Genomic DNA, 23600 nt, shown 5'->3' on the forward strand with positions numbered 1-23600 from the left:
TGTGTATGAAGTTCACAGTAATCGGCTACCTGCGGCAGAAAGCCGTCCGGTGCTGCTTTTGGAACTCGCCCCTTCTGGGTTTGGGTGTAGCTGTGCGTACAGTGCGCATGGCAGGGTAGAAAGATAGATAGATACATATATTTGCGGTTAAAAGTTAGGTTAAGATAAGTGTAAGATATATTAGGCCATGCATGTTAGGACAGTTATTTAGGAATAAGTGCTTGATTAACACTGGCTAGTATATCCATGTGTATAATGCATTTTAATCATACTTATAATGCATTATAATAACATTGTATTATAGTTATAAGAACTCATAAGTAATCATTATATGCTTTATAACAATAATCATCAAACAAAGCATTTTAATGTTTCATAATTGCTGGACACATTTTTCAAGGATCATAGTGTATTATAATTGCCATGGTTGTAATACATCATTACGCCTTCGTCCCTCCCGGCACAAGACGGAATGCGTGCTCAAACAATAGGAATCCACTTCCTGTGATACCTTTCCTGCCTGTCTTCTCGTTCTTTTTGTCAAATCCGTCCGGTGTTCAGATGTGAATAGTGATTTTTGATCGCATCGCGGCCGACATATTACCGTTTCTGGCGAAAGATTAACAACATCGCCAGCTGCTAAGACTACAATGTGCTTTCGGTTTCGTCTCTGCGAGGCGTGTAACACACACGGAAGCGGAGCTCAATACAGCTGATATGACAGCTGAAGTACCTAGACAGAACACTAGATGGCGGCTTTCAAAGTGTTAACTGCGGTGTCAGTCGGCTCTCATGACACCGCAGTTATGGTTGCCGATCGGCGGATTAGTCTATAAGCAGACAGACGACCATGAACGAACCCGATACACCCATACCAGAGGTCGCGCTAGGACTTTAACCCATTTAGGCCTGACGTCGAAATTTATACAATGTCTTCTAAATCCTGACAGTTTTCTGTCAGGATTTGCGCCACAGTTTCACGATTTTTCAAAAATAGCAGACCTACAAGCTCGTAGTGAGCTTGTAGATCTGCTATTTTTCAATAGCTAAAGTATAACATAATGCTTAAAACACCAAAAAGGGTTCCCGCCCAGAATGGGTTAAACTGCCGGTCACCGTGTCCGAATGATTACAATTTATAGGATATCTATGACATAATCATTTTTAATGCATGAATGACAAGCTGGTGCATACAAAAGCCGATTTCATTTCTTCTATACTGTATGTCATTTCAAAATGCTTTATAATCTGTTATGATTATTATTATAAAGCACAAGCATTGAGTTTTTCTTTAGTTCTCATAGCTATAAATATACACTTAGTTATAAGTAGATTATAATGCATTGTAGACATGGTATGAATAGCAAGTGTTTCATATAGGGGCATTAACCCATTTTGGGCGGGAACCCCTGTTGGTGTTAGCATTATGTTATGCCTTAGCTATTGAAAAATAGCAGATCTACAAGCTCATAGCGCGCCACCGAGTGGCGCGCTGTGAGCTTGTAGGTCTGCTATTTTTGAAAAATGGAAGAACGACTGACACAGAAACATAGTTTTTTCAGAAAACTGTCGGTCAAAATGGGTTAATACATTCTTTTAATATATATTCTTTATTTCTTTTATATAGTCATGCAAAGTGTGCATGTGTAGAGGGCTGTCGGCGTCGTGTCAATGTCATGTAGGATTAGGAGGAGGCTGGCCCAGCCATTATGTGGCTGGTATTGACTCACAGATAGACACACACTCACATTATCTGGATTGTGTAAGCCGCACACTAGTATTCCACACCGCATGCTGTGTGGGTGTATTCTTTTTTTGGGCGGGGGGGTCGGGGATTGTGTACTTGTTTATTCTCCCGCGTGTGTTTGTGCGTCGTGTGTGCGCGTATACATGTTTCTATGCGCAAGCTTTATAAAGCACTTGATCTCATTTGTCAAAAACAATCCGTCTCTCTGACCTGGAAATTGCCTCTATAAACAGACAGGCCCATGCATGCACAGTGCACACACACACACACACACACAAACAACGTTGCTCAATCAATTTGCCTCTGCTGCTTATCCAATCCTTCCCCTGTAGGTAACTTTGTGTCTTTGGAGAGCTTTTGTGTTTGTTTGCGTATTGATAATGGAATATTCCCCAAGGACATTTGAGGTACAAGACAAACGGTTATGCAAAGTAAACGTACAGAAACGGGCAGTTATAGACTGGCAGTTGGACATACGAGTCCATAGCCTTCGTTCCATCTCATTGCCCAACAGGGCTAATACTGTGCTTATAGAAACAGAATCCAGAGGGAAGCACGCACATCCCAAAAAACGTCACAGGTGCCGAACTAAAATATGTACATTTAAGAAGGAAGGAGAGTTTGCACACTGTATATCAGCTCCCAGGAATTTATTACAAGAGGTACAATGTTTCGACCCTATCGGGACTTGATCAGGTCTGGTCAGACCAAAGGGGCTTGACAAAAATAAACTATTTCCACTGTTTCCACAAAATCGAGGTATCCTGTTTTCCCGAGGTATCCTGGAGTCCATTGAGTGAGAACTAGGCCTATAAGATGTCCATATGCATCTACGTTGATGATCAGATTGATCCCATTATTGCTTTTACAGTAAATCATATTCTGTATTTTCCACCCTCCACAGTATGATGTAAGAGCAAAATGGCCTCCTGTATGAATATCATCAATTTATGATTAATGCCAATGCTGATGGAGCGTAGCAGCCCGGAAGACAATTTCCAATTCATTTTCCCCATAGACATTTCAGAAAGTATTTATTTAACTACCTTTACGCCTCTGACAAAGCCAACTCGGATCGTGACAACTCATGACAACAAACACAATTTTTGGGGCCGAACAAATAATTAGGAAGAAGAAAAAAATGGCGGGGTACAACACATTTTTTGTTGTTCTTTTTCTAATTATTTGTTCGGCAATTTTTTTCTTTATTGTCATGAGTTGTCACGATCCGAGTTGGCTTTGTCCGAGTTTTAAAAGATCTTTAAATAAATACTTTCCGAAACGTCTATGGGAAAAATGAATGGGAAATTCTCTTCCGGGCCGCTCATCGTCATGAAAGGGGCGGGACTGCGATGCTCTATAATATGGTTACTTCACTTACTGTGTGTGTGTGTGTGTGTGTGTGTGTGTGTGTGTGTGTGTGTGTGTGTGTGTGTGTGTGTGTGTGTGTGTGTGTGTGTGTGTGTGTGTGTGTGTGTGTGTGTGTGTGTGTGTGTGTGTGTGTGTGTGTGTGTGTGTGTGTGTGTGTGTGTGTGTGTGTGTGTGCGCGCGCGCACAGTATGAATCGTCTAAGCGGGTTGCCGAGGGGCTTCGGTTCGCTTCCCGCCCTGGAGGTGTTGGACCTCACCTACAACAACCTGAACTCCAGCTCACTGCCTGGAAACTTCTTCTACCTCAGTGAGTACATATAGTCATATACACACACTCTGACTGACTGACAGACTTCTTAACCCCTGTTATTAATGCTGTGTTAGCGTGCAAGTGGCCTAATCGTATGCTCAGTTTATTCAACCATTAATCAGAGACTATCTATTCTAATTGATACAGAGCTAGTGCAGAGGGGGCTTCCTGGAAGGAGGCGTGTGTGTGACTAACCTTTCCTTATTTCAGCAACGGCCGCCGGCCGTCGGAGGCAGCTAATTTATTGATGTGCTGAGGCAGGGCCTCAAATGTGTAAATGCAGGTAACCAGGCGCAAGAGGAGGCTTTAAACTAGGCCATTTTGTCAGATTAGAACTAAGTGCCATGTATCAAATGCTGTATACATATTCTCATTTTGGAATACAACTGAAAATACAATTCGTTATATTGACTGTGATGAACTTGATGAGGTGTTTAAAAGTCCTCACTAAACAAATCAACATGAGGTTATTTATTTGAACATGCTGGGCCTGTAATGTCAATGGGTGCAATTAATTGTCTGCTCAGAGAGGGCTTATCAGTCGAATATGTTTTCATTAGACAGCTAGTCTTTATCATTTTGATACAGTGTCATATTGATTGTATGTCAACAGTGGCATGGGAAGAAGTACAACAGGTTGTTGGCCTTGTAGTACAGGCCCTATTCACACTGCAGTGTTTGCCGTTTTGTTTAACATCCATAATTCATACGAATATGTCCTTGCATAGCAGTGGCTGTGTGTCTGTCTGTATTTGAACTCCCTCAGCACATTCAACAATCTACTGACATTTTGGTCTTTAAGAGTGCGTGTGTGTGTGTTGCTGTTGCTCCTCAGTCCCGTTTGCAGGGCGTTGTTAATCAGCCTTGACTACTCTTATTGATCAGACTGTGGCCTGCCCTGTGTTTCAACTCAGTCTTTCTTACACACACACACACACACACACACACACACACACACACACACACACACACACCCCCTCTCCCTCACAAACGCACTGTATGTTCTCTGTCTCACTCGCAATCAAGCCTTACAGAGTCATGTGCGTGTGTGTTACAGCTACTCTACGTGCCCTTTATCTCAGTGACAACGACTTTGAGATGTTGCCACCTGACATTGGCAAACTGTCCAAGTTACAGATAGTGAGTAATTCATCTACAATACATACTGTACAAGCACAGTAAAATGTCTCTCTCTGGCTTTCCTCTCCTTCGCTATACCTGTCTCTCACCTGTTCTCCAGCTCTCTTTAGTCTTCACCTGTCTGTCTGTCTGTCCCCATCCCTTCTTATAGTAGGCTTTTCTGCTGCGTAGACTTTAGATTGGATTGTTTATTTTAGAGTTCTTGAGTGTATTACTCTGTACATGTTGGCAACTTTGTTAATAGTCCCCTCTTGTCTCTGCCCACACACCCCACCCCACGCTCACCCTTTTCTCTCTCCCGCTCTAGTTGAGTCTGAGGGACAATGATCTGATCTCACTGCCCAAGGAGATTGGAGACCTTGCCCAGCTCAAAGAGCTCCACATCCAAGGCAACAGGCTGACCGTTCTGCCCCCTGAACTAGGTACACACACACACACACACACACACACACACACACACACACACACACACACACACACACACACACACACACACACACACACACACACAGCAGGCATACATACAAGTAGGTAGGCAGCTGCTGCTGCTGTGAGAAATTATTGGTATATTTTGGTAGCCTGTGAGGAGGCAGTCTGGGAGAGAGACAGACGCACTGACAGACAGACAGACATAATGGATGACCCAGACTGAACGCTTCACAGAGCCATATCCACCCCCACTGAGGTCACCAGGACTCCTAGCACTCACTGACAGCGTGTCCACAGTCCACACGCACGCGCACACACATGGCTCACACAAACCTTGGTAGATATGCATGTATACATACATACATGCACTTTTTTCTTCTTCGTTTCCTTCCATTTGTCTGTCTTGTTGACATGCGCAAGGTGGATTTATCGACAGGGTATTGGAGAAGCAGAGACAAATGAACGGGAAAGGGTTGGACGAGGGGGACGGAGAGAGAGTGAGAGAAGAATTTGATAGTTATGGAAAAAAAGAGTAGAGGAAAAAACAGCAGGGGCTTATTAGAATCCTTCTGTCACGGCTCCCTAAGCCCTTTGCCTCCTCTCCAGCCTTGTTAGGGAGAGAGAACGAGAGAAGATGGGAGGGAGGGAGAGAGAGAGGAGGAGGAGAGAGGCATGGGTAAAGGGAGGAGAAAGCCAGGGACAGGGGGGAGAGATTACGTGTGATTTATCCGCAAAAATGCTTTGTGTTTTGTAGCAGTTTGTTAGGTTTATTCAATGGAAGACAAACTTCTTGGCCACAAAATAAGCTCTTTGATGGCCGTCCTTTGTGGTACGACTTGTACTAGTAACGGTTTCACCTCCGTGCTGACGGAATTCATTTATCTACGACTACGATATGTGCGATCACTTAAATGTCCTGTCAAGTCAATGCTTCATGTCACAAGAGTGGTAATTGTCTCCACCAGGCCGAAGGCATGGGGAAAGAGTGAGAGACTGTTTTGCACCCTGTCTGTCCGTCCGTCTGTGTGTGTCCTTCCGTCTGTTTCTGTGGAGTCAACGTGCATGCTTAGTCATGGCCATGGCCAATTTTATCGGCGGGCCGATGTATGGATCGAGCCCTAGTTGCAAGCACGCTTCTTTTACAGATTCTTGAAGATGTCGCCTTGTACACATAGCTTGTGACAGGAGCTCCTGCTTCCTTTCACATTTCTCTCATTATGATCAACCGTGAGGAGAGATTACACAACACACACACACACACACACAAACGCACACACACACACTGGCTTCACAGAAACTTGTTTATCTGCCCACACAATGCCCCGTTGTCGTGTCACTCAGTCAGTGTTCAGAACGTAAGTGTTAACACCTTCTGTTCTGTCTGACGATTCAAAGAATCTAAAGCCAGTTAGTCATGAGCCAGCATTTCATTCTGGGCTGTTCCAGGATTTAGGTGTGTGTGTGTGTGTGTGTGTGTGTGTGTGTGTGTGTGTGTGTGTGTGTGTGTGTGTGTGTGTGTGTGTGTGTGTGTGTGTGTGTGTGTGTGTGTGTGTGTGTGTGTGTGTGTGTGTGTGTGTGTGTGTGTGTGTGTGTGTGTGTGTGTGTGTGTGTGTGTGTGTGTGTGTGTGTGTGTGTGTGTGTCTTCACTCCCCCCACACACACACACACACACATGACGTTTGTCATGAGTATGATTAGCAGGCTCTCACTCCTCTGTCCATAGTTCTTCCGTTTTCTTCACACTATTTCCCTCTTTATCTCTTATTTTTAGTCATATCAGTCATAATTATTTCCTCCTATTTCTGTTGGACTCTTTGTTTCAGGTTGTCTCTCGCTTATTCCTCTCCTTTCTCTCTGTATCTGTGCCCTTTTTCATACATACTCTTCTTTCTGCTCTCTCTCTCTCTCTCTCGCTCGCTCGCTCTCCTCTCTCTGTGTGTGTGTTACTGAGAAAGCCCTTCAACGCTAGGCTAATCAGAGGCTAGATAATTAGTCCCTTGGTGCCCACATTCATCACATTAGCAACACAGACCAGCGTTTCTAACCTGTCAGTACCGACAGCCACACGGGGCGCCCTCTTTCCCTCTCCGACCCAGTCACATCCTTCTGGCTCGCCTCCTCCCCACCTGCCTTTAGTCTAGGTCCATGACGCAACTTTTTTGTTGTTGTTTCAACTCTTTCTAAAGTTTCTATCCTCTCTCTCTCTGTCCTCTCAATCCAATCCTTCCCTTTTCTTTTATACAAAATGCAGTAGGAATGTTATGCATTTAATGGAAATGAAGTCATATGTTTGCATTTTAAATGTATATTATTGTAAGTCATAATAGTTGTGTGTGTCATACTGTATCTCAGAAGCATATCAAACACATACCTTTGACATTCTTTCAATTGCCTAAAGATCTTTTGTCTCGGTTGATCACTGTTATTTTTTTCTTTTCTCTCTCCCTCTCTCCCCCTTTCCCTTCATTTTGGTTTCCCTCCTACTTTCTCTCCTGACCTCCCTTTCTTCCATGGTCTCCCTATATCTTTACCCCCATTTCACTCTCTCTCCGTGTCTTTGCTCCTCTCTCTCTCTCTCTCTCTCTCTCTCTCTCTCTCTCTCTCTCTCTCTCTCATCCATTCCCTTTCCATCCACTATGACCCCCCCCCCCCCCCCGCTCTCCCTCTGTTTCTTACCATCCACCCCCCCTCTCCTTTTCCTCCATTCTCTCCATCCTTCTCTATATCTGTCTACTCCCTTCGTCCTCTTGGTTCCGCTCTGTCCCTCCCCATCAGGTAATTTGGACCTGACCGGGCCTAAGCAGGTCTTCAAGGCGGAGAACAACCCGTGGGTCACCCCCATCACCGACCAGTTCCAGCTGGGCGTTTCGCACGTCTTTGAGTATGTCCGCTCGGAGACATACAAATAGTAAGTGGCCGACGTCCTCCATCGACACGGCACCCGCATGTAGGCAAACAAATGCATTTAACAAACAAAACATGCAGACTTAACGTGTGTTCCGGTTTTCTCTGTCCATTCGAAGTGCCCAGGTAAAACATTTTGCTTATATACTGCTGCTTTTACTGTTGAACACCAACTTTCGTCTTGGCTGAAACGAGTTTTGGGATTCTATCAAACATATTGTTGCTGTCGGGCAGAAACCTCTTTTGAGCTTGTGGATCAGCTATGTTTGCTATTTTTTTTTATTTGAATACAGAAAAGTAACACTTTTGGACATAGGAGGTTTCCACCTCACTGTAACGATTAGAGATGTGATGATTCACTGTTTGCAACCAGGGGAATAGGTTCAATGTTCAGGATAAGGCTGCATGCACTCAGAGGTATCCGGAATGCTCGCCTTAAAACGCGCTCGCCCTCATTTTTTTCCACCGATGGGGCGGTTCTTGTATTTGTTTTACTGAGAATTAGGTTAGAAATAAGTTTAGGCTTAGGCATAGTTTTACTGGGGTTAAGTTTAGGAATAGGATTAGGTTTTGGCGCCGTGGTTAAGGTTAGGAATAAGGTTTCGTTTAACCGTTTAAGCATAGTTTAGGTAACGTTTAGGAATACCAGGCTGAGCAGCTCCGCCAGCTGTACTCCCGGGATGACTATGTTTTGAGGCAAGCTTTCCAGTATTCCACTCAGACAGCTAATTGTGTTGCAATTGCAGCAAATCAGTCGTCCAAAGGTCAGTATGATGTGTATCTTTCATTTGAATCCAATCATTGCCATCGCTGCTCCTTTTATACTTTCTCTAGAAGAGGTTTCTCCAATTATCTCCTTGTACACTTCTCTCAGTGTTCTCGGAGTGTGAATACTCGCACGTCATGTGTCATCACCCCTGCCCCTTGCTCAAAGAAAACCATTTCCCCTCCCTGCTTTTTTTTGGTTGTTTTTTTTGTCCAACGGCGAGCAATTATGAGCAATTATAAAAGTGTTAACTGACTAGGTTTTATAAGACATGTGTTGTGGGTATAAATCAGATGATGGATTATCCTCGCCATGTGCAGAATGACTATAGGGATACTTTTTTGGGACCAATAACTGATGGTTTTTCTCATGATTGACCCGATACCGATCTTGTGTGTAAGGAAAATTAACAAAATGATTATATGTCAAAATTGTTCCTGTGTGTGGGGGAAAGAAGGCGAGAATGTTTAGGCCTGTCACAAAGATGCAAAATGATATTATAATATACTATATATCTGATTGACTTTTATACCACTTAAATGGTATAAGACGATTTCTCCAGATGTGTAAATTACAGATCAAGTTATTTGGAGTGAATATCGACTGATCTCTGGCCGATTATCGGAGCATCTCTAGATGATGCTTAGTAATAGTATATATTTAACGTGCGTATGTAAGGGTTACAGCAAGCAAGCTTAGACCAACACTTCTCAAATCTTCTCTGCCCAGGTCTCTCCAATTATATCCTTGTGCACTTCTCTAAGAGCATCCCTGCCTACGTGCGAGTTTCCTTTAACATTTACTCACTCTCAGTATCCGGATTACCAAAACATATGACTTTACTGTACTCTGATTTCCTCTAGTTAGGTCCTGTCACGGCCTGTCCTCGCTACTTGCTGCTTTTAGGCCTTTTCTACTTCTAGGCTATACGGAGGCCTTTTTCTGCATACGCTTCCTGCTGCTTAAAGTGTATCTTAATGACCAGATGGTTGATCGAAATTGTTCTTTTTAACCCAGTTTGGGCGGGAACCCCTTTTGGTGTTAGCATTATGTTATGCTTTAGCTATTGAAAAATAGCAGATCTACAAGCTCATAGCGTGCCACCGAGTGGCGCGCTACGAGCTTGTAGGCCTGCTATTTTTTTTAAATTGAAGAACGACTGACATAGAAACATAGCTTTTTCAGAAAACTGTCAGGATGTAGAAGACATTTTTAGAATCTGATCTCAGGTCAAAATGGGTTAAACAAATGTGTCTCAGAGGGCGAGATACACACCCCTAACATGTACTGTACACAAGTGAAGATCTAAGTAAAGATCAATGCAATGAGATATCCATGCAAGCACATGCACACTGCTTATTGACTCATTCTGCTGGAGTCCAGCATGGGACACATGTCATGCCTTTCCCCCTGTTTGGTCATCTCCTTACTGTGACGTCCCACTGTATGTGTCACAATATAGACTATATTTCCTCAAGTGAAGAATGGAATACTATGAAACGGTAGAGAGGTGTGTGTGTGTGTGTGTGTGTGTGTGTGTGTGTGTGTGTGTGTGTGTGTGTGTGTGTGTGTGTGTGTGTGTGTGTGTGTGTGTGTGTGTGTGTGTGTGTGTGTGTGTGTGTGTGTGTGTGTGTGTGTGTGTGTGTGTGTGTGTGTGTGTGTGTGTGTGTGTGTGTGTGTGTGTGTGTGTGTGTGTGTGTTGCAGAAAGTTATATCCATTTTGATTCCTCTGGCTGTCTGTTCTCAGCAGAAAGACATGCTGTAAATCCGCCTGTTTGAATGCTTTAAAACTGCTAGAGAGCTGCAGGGCACGCTCTGGAACTGATCCGGGTGTGTGTGCGTGCGTGCGTGCATGACTGTGGCTGTGAGCATGTCTTATTATGAATTGTTTTTTTGTGTATTGTTGTATGTGTGTAACTGTTAGGGTCTGTCTGTCTGTCTGCCTGCCTGCCTGCCTGCAAATGAGTCTTGAAATGATTCCCTTGTGTCTTGCTGCAAACAAATGTAAGGGGTGTCCTGCCTTGTGTGTTTGTGGCTGAACTCTGCAGGAATATTTCCCCGTAGTTATCCCATGTTGATCAAAGTTTCTTTATTCATTTTTCAAGTCACATGAGTCAAAAATAGCATACACATTTTTTTAACGTTTTTTACCCCTCCCTCCCCCCAGAGTTCCCGCTCTGAAAGAGCCACAACCCCGGTATCTTGTACCATTAACGGTACAACATTAAAGGCACATACAAATACATATTCAAAAATAGAAGAAATTAATCAAATATTAGACACAATATGCAAACAAATAATAATAACAATAACAAAACAAAAAAACAATTACAGTAGGGTCAGTGTAATGAGTTAAGGATTGTTGATTTCAGCCGCGTTCATCCTCTCAATATATGATAAAAAAGGTTGCCAAATGGTGTAAAATTTTAAAGCACCAGCATACCCTCTTGTGGAGTAGCGAATCTTCTCCAATGTCAAATGATGTAAAACATCATTAACCCAAGATTTAAAGGTTGGTGGTATTTTTTCCTTCCATTTAAATAGTATTAGCCGCCTAGCCAAAAGAGATGCAAAGGCTATCATATTCTTGTTTTGCCGGCTAAGACGTAGATCTTGGGAAATAACTCCAAACACTGCAATAGTTCTATGGGCACTTCTAATACATCTGAAAATGTTTTAAATATTGATTGGCAAAATGTATTTAGCTTTGGACAAAACCAAAAAGCATGTGCAAGGGTAGCTTGATTGCAACGATCACATATAGGATCCATGGTAGGAACAAACTTAGATAGTTTTACTTTGGACCAGTGGAGGCGATGTGTAACTTTAAACTGAATAATAGTATGCCTTAGACAGATTGAAGAGGAGTGTATCCTATCCAGCGCTTCCTTCCAAACATCATCAGAAATGTGTGTCAGTTATCCCATGTTGAATGGCGCTACAGCCATATCTCTGCAGGGTGTTTTTTGTGTCATTGTATAAAATGTTTTACACTTTTTTTTTCTCCAATATTTTCTTCCAACCAGCCTCACATTTAGGTTGTTCTTTCTTTGTCAGGAGACAGGAGGGCCGGCTAATTTCCCATTTGGCAAAGTCATCACTTGCTATTATCCATTGAATGTTGAGGGGAACCAATTCGCAGTTTATTTAACCCATTAAAAGCTGCCATTTTAGATTTTTGCGTTGGCTATTCAAACATAGCCGATATACAAGCTCACATATTGCATCTGGCACATCTGCTATTTTTGACCATTTTTGAAAGAATGAACATTATGAAAGTGTGCGAACTAACTGAGTTAGAAGGCATTCGTAGAATCAGGCCTCGACTTGGTCTTAATCTTAATGCAGTGGTTTTCATCCAGTGGTTCAGGGACCACCAGTGGTCCTTGAGGAGATTCCAGGTGGTCCCCAGCTAAATGTTGGAGAGTTTGTAACCAAATGGACCCTTATAGATCTTTAACTCTTGAGAGCGTAAAGTGAAACCAAATGGATCCGTATGGGTCCATTTGGTTTCATCTTACGCTCTCGAGAGTTAAATTATTGTTAAACATCTGCATTACTTAAATTTACAAGAAGTCTACACAATTAGAGAATGTAGAATGGTTGAATTTAGCAAATTGACAGGGTCGCTCAAACGATCTAGCCGTCACCTTTGTGCCTCCTCAGCAGCTGTCTTAGCTGGGATGATGGAGAGCTCTGCGAGCAGCTCAATAGGCTGGCTGTTTGCTTTGATGCTGATCACTGCCTGCCAATAGCGGACACACTGTTATGATGAATCACCGTCCGCACAGGCACACTGGCCTACAGACCTGGACACACACACGCAAGCACGCACGTGCACACACACGCACTTCAATTAGCAATCAACAATTTTGACATTAACCCATTGAGACCTGAATGTCTTCTATATACTGAGAGTTGTCTGAAAAACTAAACAAGTTTTTAAGTGCAGGGTGCAGACAACTAACTAAACGTTTTAAGTACAGGGTGCAGACAACTAACTAAACGTTTTAAGTGCAGGGTGCAGACAAATAACTAAACGTTTTAAGTACAGGGTGCAGACAACTAACTAAACGTTTTAAGTACAGGGTGCAGACCAATAACAAATCCAAATAATGTTTTGACGTCGACACACACCTTCATCTGGTCATCTGACCGTGACCTGAACGACGTATGTATTGACGTCTCGAAACATTTGTCACGTTATTTGCCTGCACCCTGTTACAGGTGGTCCCGGCCCGAAAACGTCGGGTCGGTACCGGTCGGGCCAGGTCGGGTTCGGGCAGAGTTTGAGAACTTTAGTCAGGAGTGCAGTGTGTGCATTGTTTATATTCTTTATTCAAAACGGGGCCAGTAAATTGCAGAGCAGACCACAGTCTCAATGAGGTGAAAAATTGAAAATAGCCGATCGTGTGTGTGTGGTGTCTTCCATCAGGGAGGTGTTAACATGCCCAGAGAGCGCCTCCTTTGTGGTTTTACACCACCTCTCTAATACCTGTAAAGGTGTCCTTCACCTTGTTGGAGAGTTTTCATCCAGGCCTCCTTTGTTGTTTTTTGGTATCAAACTCTAGATGTAATTGCAGCGTGGTAGGGTCATACGGAGCAATGCACCTTCATGTCTCACCATGATCTGACTCTTGACATTTTGAGTCAGTGTAAGTGCTCTTTACATGCCATAGTCTAGGATGCTTTGGTCAGTACGAGTACAGAGAGTCTAGTTTCATAGCAAAAAGTGTCTTTTTCTGAAATGGCCATAGTACTAACTGTAAGTTACAGTCAAATACTTTCCATTGTACAAATAAGTCATGTTATTACAATATGTCCTTGTATTTTACCAGCTCTCAACTGGCTTTTAAGTCGACCAATATAAATTACACAGTATTATTTTATAATGTTCTGATGTGTATATCATTTGTGAATGTGTGTGTTTGTGTCTGTGTGGTCTGTGCACCAGTGCACACTCCTAACCCAGCGTTCCATGAAATGAGAGTGGGAGCAGCACCAGAGATTTGTTCTCTACTCTTCAGTGGCTTTGTAGACAGACATGGAGATAGACCGACTGACTGACTCTTGGAGTAGGGTAATTTGATTGTGGCAACATTCATACTAACCTTGCTAATTAGGGCAGGGTTGAATCTGTAGTGTAGATACTTATTGTTTCTATCTTTCTAGCTCACTTCTCCTTTTATCTCTCTGCCTCTCTCTTTCATAGCCTTTTTCCACAAAGTTGGAAGCCTATCGTTTTTTTATATGGGAAAGCCAGCTACGAATAGGGGTCTGGAAAGTGTGTGTGTGTGTGTGTGTGTGTGTGTGTGTGTGTGTGTGTGTGTGTGTGTGTGTGTGTGTGTGTGTGTGTGTGTGTGTGTGTGTGTGTGTGTGTGTGTGTGTGTGTGTGTGTGTGTGTGTGTGTGTGTGTGTGTGTGTGTGTGTGTGTGTGTGTGTGTGTGTGTGTGTGTGTGTGTGTGTGTGTGTGTGTGTGTGTGTGTGTGTGTGTGTGTGTGTGTGTGTGTGTGTGTGTGTGTGTGTGTGTGTGTGTGTGTGTGTGAGAGAGAGTTTACCTGTCATTCATATTTTATGGGATAGCTTGTTACGCTGAGAGAGAGAGTAGAGTTGTGCGTCGTAATGGACTAACGGGCGCGAGTAGCCACGACGCGCTCATATAACGCATTAACATACGCAGAGCTTGCTGCTACTCCTCCATCACGGACACATATTTTATTCATCCTATCCGCTCTCTGTGCACCCATACACCACCTCTTGCAATTTGTTTTTCCTCCATTTCAGCTGTGTATGTTCTCTCTCTTGGTGTATTCTCTCTCTCATCGTGAGTGGATCTTTGAGGAGTTTACTGTTGAGAACGCCGGACCTGTTTATGGGTGAATGTGGAATAGACTAATGTTCCGCCTCTAAGCCAGTGGTTCCCATACTGCGGGTCGGGACTCCCAGGGGGGGTTCCCAAATTATTTTGGTGGGTACACCTACGCTAACTCAAGTACAAATTTGACTGAGCAACTCACTTGCACTGTAGCTGTGTAATGTTTGACCAGGAGTATCTACTGTATACTTTGAGTCAAGTACCGAGGTTGAGTACTTTGTACAGTACACCATTGCTCAACATGCTTGGACTGTTGAGAGCATTAGGGTAGGGAACTATCTGAAACTATTAAGGCCCAGCACAGGCCGCAAGTGGCCATTTCATTAGCAACCAATTAGCTTCCCATTTAGGAAGTGTGCGTGCGGCTGTGCACAGATCTGTTTGTGTGTCTGCGTGTCTGTTCTCCCCACCCGACTCAGCACTTTGCAAGGCGCTGAGTCGCTAACGTCCACAAGACGGGAAGAAGCGAGGTCAGAGAATACTAGTAGGGATGTGACCGAGTTGGGCTTTTGAAAATTGATGATTCAACAGCATTAACCCTTGGGCTGCCACTCCCCCAAAAAGCCCTTTTGTGACATATATTCATATTTTTAAATCATCATTTTAATGCCTAAAGAAAAATCCGCGATTTACACACTATATCTCATTCTGACGGGACAAGACTATAGTATTGGAACAATCAGACCTGATGGTGGCGGTAACGTCACCATTGTGACGATTCTGACCAAAAGGAGCGAGTGAACGATGACCACATCCGGTTAGGATCAAAATATCCGGTAGTAGCTTTGCTAGTGTGCCACAATGAAAGATGTCCGGAATGCTAAGCTATCATCGTCTTTTTCATAACTAAGTCAAATTAAGCTATAATCAAGCCCAAAACATCGCATTTTACGCAGCGATGCATGCGCAATCATGCGCGTGCGTGATCGCCCATGCACGCGCGGATTTCGTCCGGTTTTAGGAACATTACATCGGCCGTTAGCCAAATTAGCCAAAAAATGCTACATTTTGCTACATTAAGGTCCCGATTAGGCTCCCGATTGACAGCCCGTCAATTCCGTCAACGGGAGGTCTGGATTTATTGATTAAATCCGTCAATTCCGTCATCGGGGCTCTAAGGGTTTAATAGAAAAAGTATTAATTATTACTATTTATTTTTTGCAATTAACTGTCTGGCATCAAGTTTGGAATTCGCATCAAAGCAGTATAGTTTAAATAATTAAAGGCTTTACTCAATTTAAACATCTACTCTTGTGATGTTTGCAGTGACATGCAGTAAAGGCTGTCAGGATCGGGAGTCGAACCCGCGGCACACTGCCAGACTGGATTATCAGCCAAGGTGCCTGGACCGCTGAGCCACGGCCCAGGCCTAAACGTCTACTCTTTACTTGACAATTCCTACTCATGTCTGTTCATAGTTATTTAATAAAATGGCTTTGTCTTTGCGTTATGTAGAGGCCCCTCAATATGTAATTCAAATTTGGGGTGGATCGGATGATGGAACCAATCCAAAATTAACAATTGAATAACTAATGAGTGGAGAGGATAGCGGCACGCTATCTGTACTGTTTCACTGTTTGAACCATCCTGTGATATAAATATGATTTAATGAGAGTCTCACTGTACCATTTGATGACTGTTTGAACTATAATGAAATGGGCTATAAATATGAAGTAACGAGGTTGTTAATATACCGTTAACAACCGTGAAATATAAATATGAAGTGCATCAGGACTGGAGTAATGTGAGCTAGAAAAGCTACCGTGTTCAAACAGAAACGTGCAAAGCAGCTGTGCAGTTCTTGACCAATAATAAAATGTTTGGGGCACAGACAGAGCTGCGAAACCTAGCTAAAATAGAGACACTGAGGGAATATTTGCTGCACAAACAATGCGCTGTATATCAGGACAGTCTGGTTGAAACGCAGGTCTTTTATCTATCAAAAGAGCCACTTTTGGCACCACAATCTTGAGCCGCTAAACATTTTTTTAAACAAAAGTTTGCTTTAATAAAGCAAACTTTCATTATTTGTGCCCTTTCTGGTCTCAATATTTTTTTAATCGTTTGCTAACTTTTCAATGCAGAAGTATACAACAGAGTTGGCGGTGAAAGCAAACATGTTCAGGCATTCATAAATTCTTTATTTTCCTTCAATAATATTTCTTTCTTATTTTTATCTGGTGTATAGGCGACACTTTATTTACAATAGGAGAATGTAAGAATTGGTGTATGCCTACTTCAATAATGAATTATTAATATTATTTATTAAATGTAAAAAAAAGAAAAAACCCAAAAGAAAACCTCTTATTCCTTTGCCCATGTATGGAGATCCCTGATGTCATCAGTGTATGCCCCTTTTGTGACCGTTTGTGCCCAGTGCCATGACGACTTATTGAGGTTAGACGACACACTCCATATTTGGGCGTAGCTGCATTTGAGTCATAGTAACATGAGCGTGACGACGTGGTCCGCCGGCTGGCCGGTCCTCCCTTATGCCAATTTGAATATATAAATGTGCAGTGCAATGTGATGGGAATATGGTGCAACAAGACTTGCTTTTTATTGTGTTCACATGTGAAAAGTCATGAAATTACCCAGTTTCGACTTGCAATGTGCCTGTCTCTGAAAATCAGTTACAGTTCTGTTTTAGCCACTGTAATCCCAACTATGATATATAGGCTAGGTAATTCCTGTGTTGGAATATGTCGCACAGGCAGCAGATGTTTGCTGACCTTGAGGTTGTGACCTCCTCTGAGATCACAGAAACTATTCAATGCTTAGCCTCCAAACGTCATTGTGCAAATGCAGACCGTGATGCGCAACAGACCTCAGAATGAACCATGCTGGAGCCTTGATGTGACTTTAATGAACTACTGTATCACACACATCATTGTTCATTCTCAGCTTTCCAGCTAGTTTTGTGCACAGTGTCGGTGGTGGTGCAACAACAGACCTTCATCCATTAGACCAGAGGTCTTTTTCAGGCCAAGGACCCCTTAGCTGTAAGAGATGAAGTAGGAAAACTGCAATATGGATTGCCCTGCAATACCTTTCCTTGTTTATGTGAATACCGGTACTCAACTAACAAGGCATGCCACTGCACAACATGGCCATGCAGTAGCCAAGTATCCCTCTCGGTAAGCTTTCTCAAAGCTTTCATGAACCCTGCCTGCAGCATTAAGTCTTTTCTACTCGCATATGTCATAATTTTCTCTCTCCCAGCCATTTCTGCTTGGGTAGTTGCTGTTGCCTTTATTCTGCTGATTGCGTGGCGAGGTTACACATAGTTGCTGTCACGCCTTAATGGCAAATGGATGCAGGAACGCAGGGGGCCTGCGGAGATCGGGTGAAGATGTGTGTTGGAGCTTTATTCTGAAGTTTCTTTATTCATATATATATTTTTATAATTTATTTTTTAAGAAAGAAAAACTCAAAAATGTCAGCTTTGTCTTGTCATGTGCACAAAGCCCATACGTAAGTGTAGCCCAGGTTGGGATAAAATAATGAGTGGATGAACAGATGAAAAAATAAATCCACATTCTGGAATTAAAGCTTTTCGTTTTCGTTCAAACTGCTCTCAGGCAAATCCCCCCACAAAGGGAATTGGAGACTTGAGTAGAACCATACGTAGTAAGTGAATTCTACTATTGTACATTGGCAGGGTAATTAAAAAGCTTGTACCCAAACTAACAGCAAAGATAACAAAAAATAACACAAATTAGAGACAATGCATACCAATTACAATATGACATATTGAAATATGAGTGTGCCTGACGTCTGAACTGCTGAAACTTCCAAACGTAGTAATAAAATGTGCACAAAATTTGCCTGGTCATCAATTTTCTATCCAGCTGGCTCATTATAAAGGATGAGCACATCATCTTCTGAATGCTACTTAGATGCTCCATTTAGACTAAATTAGTATTTAAATGTTCTCTTTAATCACAGGTTTGTACATACTGTACCTGTCAACACCCCTTGCTATGCTCTATGCAAGAAATAATAATTTGCTCAGCCATAGTATAGGCTATGCAGGTAGGACGGTTGGTACACCTTTTCCCATTCCTTTCAGTTGCACAATAATTCAGGTTCAAGGTTGTACTTTATTGTTACATCTTGTGTACAGGTACACAAAGAGTAAAACTTATTTTTGTTCGATAGGCCATGTGCACATCAGACACATTCATTTCCATTCCATTATGCACGGAGCACAACCAAAAACTATTCTAGTGATTTCCATCAATCTACATATACTGTAAATATATATATTTACATAAATAAGTTATCCAATAGGTTCATTATAGCCTGTCGCTGTGGAGTGGCTTCAGAAATGATCCATGCGGCCCAGGCGGTGGCGTAACCGCCTGGGCACCCGACTGGTAATCCAGTCGCAGTGTGCCGCGGGTTCGACTCCCGAGCCCGACACGGCCTTTACTGCATGTCTTCCCCCATCTCTCTCCCGTTTCCTGTCAGCCTACTGTCTGTCCCTTCAAAAACCAATAAAAAAAGGCGTAAGCCGCAAAAAAAAAATTAAAAAAAAAAAAAAAAAAAAGATCCATGCGTCCAAGTGCAATGTGTAAGTATCTCAGCCAAACCATGTGCGCCAGCACAACCACGCACGCACACATACCGTACTCGCACTATAGTGCAATTAGAATGAGTTTTGATTGATTGAAATATGTATTAACAGTTTGCAGAATTACAGTACATTTCAAGCACAACTCAATACAAAGACTGTTAACTGTGTGTGGACGACCCAATAAAGCATTACACTTGTTTACCAGAGTGTCCACCTTGTTCAAATCATCAAAACATTTAGAGACGTACTAGACACTTCTATATAGCCAAACAGAACAGGAATTCATCATAAAGGAGGTAAAAAAGGGAAAAGAAACATACTGTATACAGTGAGGGGAAAAAGGGGTGGGTGGTGGGGGGGGGGGGATTCATATTTTTACGGGGGCCAGTTTCGAATTGCAGCCGTCCGTAGGTGCCCTTTGAGAGCGGTTTTGAAGGAGTCAAGGGATTCACATGTCTTAATGACTGTTGGTAGGGCGTTCCACATTTTGGTGGCATAGGAGCGAAAATAATTTAGTCCCTTGTTTGTGCCGAATCTGGGTTGCACATGGTTTGTTGCACTCCCTCTGGTGTTGTGGGTGTGGACTTCATTAACATTAAGGAAGTATTTAGACAGGTACATGGGTATCTTGGTGGTGTATCGAATCTTGTGGACCAGACCCATTGCAAGATGCTGTACTCTGTCATCGACCCTAAGCCATTCCAGCCTGTCAAAGTGGGCAGGGGTGAGGTGGGTTCGGGGGGTGAGGCCAAGTAGGAGCCTGACCAGTTTGTTTTGGGAAGTCTGGAGCCTTGTTTTAAGGGCCTTTGAGGTGCTGTGCATAGTCAAAGAAACCTTGTACGAGGGCTCCAGTTAGGGTCTTCAAGGTGTTTTTGTTGACCAGTGAGGAGATCATGTAAAGGAATCTTGTTCTTTGGTTGACTTTTTTGATTACGTTGGTGGCCATTTTATCACCGGAAAGATTAGCCTCCAGGATGGAACCTAGGTAGGTAATTTCATCTTTTCGTGTGATAATATTGTCACCCACTCTAACCAAGAAGCCATCTGCCTTGCTGAGATTACTATTTGATCCAAAGAGAATGGATTCAGTTTTTCCCATGTGTAAAGATAGTTGGAGTAAATACAAAATAGGTGCTTGCCCGTGTGAGTTTCTATAGATGTGTGGACTGTTCCTTTGTAGTCTCTGTGCATCTCATCCCTTCTCATTATGGACTTTGGGGAAGGCAGGGGCATGTCCTGGTAAAGGCCTGCAGCCACAACCAGACGCAAGCGGGTATACAGGCAGAGCCAGTAACGGGCCCCTGCACCCTATCCATCACATTGCTCATTAAAGAACAACAATACATTTCTATTATCTCTCTCCCGTTCTCTCTTTCTTCTTGCCTTCTCTGTCTCTATTTACATGTTCCTGGTTTGTCCTCCTATCTTCACCTCCGCTCACTGTCTCTCTCCCTTTCCTCTCCGTCCTAAATAACTAGTTATCGGAGGCCAAATGGGGCTCGCTGAACAGTCATAATTGTAACAGCATTGCTTATCAGCTCTCTGTAATTTATCCAGGGAAACTATTTGCATTAGTGAAACAACAGTCGGACTGCCCGACAGCACATGAAGTCAACCTGCTCACAGCCCAGACCTCATAAGGAGTTTGGCCATTGAATCACAATTGGCATTTGTTTCATATGGCAATTTCAGGAAATTGTGCCGTCACTTGTTCTCTTTCACTTACATTATAGTGACATGCGCACATAAAAAGACGCAAGACGTGAAGTCCACATGTGTGAAGTTCACATACCATCTCTGACAGTTTGATAAAAAACATTTCTGGAAAAGGTTCCAAATGTGATGTAACCGATTCCGGTTCCTCAGTGTTGGATCAGGTTCTGCCAGTTCCTACGGTTCTGGATCCCAACCCTATTCCACACTTTTTTAATTTCATCTTCTAACTACCACTTTCCTACTTTCCTTTCCTCTCCTCTCTCTTCATCTCCTCCTCTGCTCTCCTGAATTTGTCTCTGTTGGCACAGCAACTGTGGTTCCCTGGCTATTAAGGCATTTGTGGATGTTCTTATCCAGAGTATTACAAAGTGAAAGGTGATCAAGGAACAAGAACACACATATGCTACTACAAAGTATCTAAGATAACAAGTACCTTTTGTACCGTTTTCTGTCACTGGGGTTGAAGTCTCTCTCAGAACCGAGTCGTTAAATTACCGTCAATGTCAGCCTCTGAACAAGCGCTACTGTAAATGGCCAGAGTGTTGAGCTGTTTCTGTGTTGTGAGTTTATCCTGGCGCTCATCGCAGTGATTTTTCAGGGCTACTTTTATAGAAGGCTACTAAATTGCCTGGCAGTTCCAGTGAAAATGAGCCGACTGGGATCAGGAACAGCCCATATCAGATCAATGGCCTATAGCGAGCCTGCACATTTATCACGAGGCCCAAAGGGGGTTGTACACACATAAAGCCACGTTTATCTTCACGTCTGGGCGCGTGCACACACACACACACACACACACACACAGTAAAATGCATGTAACAGTGTTATTGTATTTTTTCTCTTTGAAATGCTGCGTGCGTGCGTGCGTGCGTGCGTGTTCGAGACGCACACACACACAGTCAGAATAGCAACTGACTTCAATCTTTAACGTACACTTACATGTACACAGTACACGTATGCACACACACACTTGCACACATCAAATATTGCCTATTATTAATTAAGCCGCATGGAATTGCAGAGATCCATGAAGATGGCATCAGGAATCTGAATCCGTTAGCCTGCCATCTCCTAAACTATTGCCTTTAATTGGCTTTAACAGCTCCACTTGTGTGGGGTGTGTGTGTGTGTGTGTGTGTACACTGCAAGTGCAGCACAGATGCATATGTCACATGCAGCACACACACACACACACACACACACCCACACACACACACACACACACTATAGCCCCGGCGCGCAGCAGGAGGCATGACTTTACACAACAACACACAAACAAATGGAAGATGAAGTGGGAGATCTTTGCATCGAAATGGAGAGATTAGAAAGTTCTCACTGTATGTCCACGTGCATGGCATACGTGTAGGCCGCTGTGGCTTTGTGAATATCCCATGATCCCCCTGGGCACTGGCCTCTCCAGTGTACAGTAGACTGTGACGGAGGGAGAGGAGAGAGAGAGAGAGTGTAAGGGGGGGGATAGCTGGAACATGGAGGCCGAAGCAGAGGAGAGGAGAGGCCAAGTGACCCATGGGACTGTGTGTCTACACCTCTTCTTTCTTTTCAGAGAGTTTCACACTTAACCCCTTCCAACCGGGGAAGCGCCTGTGTCATTTTAGATTTTACCTACGATCAACATGCTTTTTTCATTTGTTTTCCCTCAGAAAACTAGGATTTAGATAATTGGTTTAGAACAGTGGTTCTCAAAAATAGCTTGTACATCTGCTATTTCTTTGAGTGTGAGTTGAATACTTTTTTTGTGTTTTTTTTTTAACACAAATCTTCTCTTCTGTGGGTCCCTGCCTGGCAAAAACATTTTCAGACTGGAGTCCGCGGCCAAATGTATATCAATTTGGGATTCCTTCACTTCCTTGGCACGAAAAAGTGAGAACCACTAAAGGCCTTTGTAGAATTGTGCAGGACTTAATGGGTTAAGAGACCCCTAAGCACTTTTTGGCCACTGCGGGCTTCCATCCAGTGGTCTGAACTTCTGCTTTGATGGACGGTGCTTAGGATGAATCCTTTCTACATGCAAATGCCTTTTTGGCCCACAAAATCGGAGATTTTTTAAAAACTCCGTCCACAGTGTAGATTTTTAAAATCTCAGTTTGAGTTTTGGGCTGGCTACTTCACAGCTACGTTGTCGTGTGGACGGCACAATAAGTGCATTGTATGTAGTCATAGCACTTCATAGTATATATGTACAGCATAGTATAGCATATATGTATAGTTTATATGTATAGTGTCATTATATAGATATGTTCTAGTTATAGTTTATATGTATAGTGTCATTATATAGATATGTTCTAGTCACGTTCTTAGCTTACGCATGTTTCGCGATAAATGCATTTTACATATGTGATGTATTCCCATGCTTTTTGTTCTTGCTTAATGTAAGTCGCTCTGGATTAAGAGCGTCTGCTAAATGCCTAAATTGTAAATTGTAAATGGGGCCGTGTAGATTTTCAAAAATGAAAAAGCTCTTGTTACCCGTGTACCATGTGGATGAAGCCTATAACTGTTCAAATGTGGCTGCTGAAATTCAGGTCTGTAGTCTTGCTAGTCCATGACTACACCAAGTTTCCTGGTATGGGTTGTGGGTTTTTTTAATTGCTGATTGAAGCTCAGCACTGACTTTTAATTGGTCTTCCTTTATTCTTCTGTGTTGTGCGTTTGGTGGTGTTTGTTTCGTATGTCTCTGTGTAGCCTGGTTGCAGTGCTGGGTTGGGGCAGGACAGGACAGGACAGACAGACAGACCCTGGAGAG

General features: G+C 43.0%; 1 protein-coding gene across 1 annotated transcript in view; it reads left to right on the forward strand.

The window, feature by feature from the left end:
* The window catches only part of rsu1 (Ras suppressor protein 1), a 47537-nt gene that overhangs the window by 16124 nt on the left and 7813 nt on the right, over positions 1–23600 (forward strand). The window contains exons 5-8 of the mRNA XM_079489771.1: positions 3306–3424; positions 4485–4567; positions 4875–4989; positions 7772–7904. Of these exons, the coding sequence (XP_079345897.1) occupies positions 3306–3424; positions 4485–4567; positions 4875–4989; positions 7772–7904 (450 nt within the window). The remainder of the gene's footprint in view (positions 1–3305; positions 3425–4484; positions 4568–4874; positions 4990–7771; positions 7905–23600) is intronic.

This window comes from Electrona antarctica (genome assembly GCF_951216825.1).
Source record: "Electrona antarctica genome assembly, chromosome: 20".
Lineage (NCBI taxonomy): Eukaryota > Metazoa > Chordata > Actinopteri > Myctophiformes > Myctophidae > Electrona > Electrona antarctica.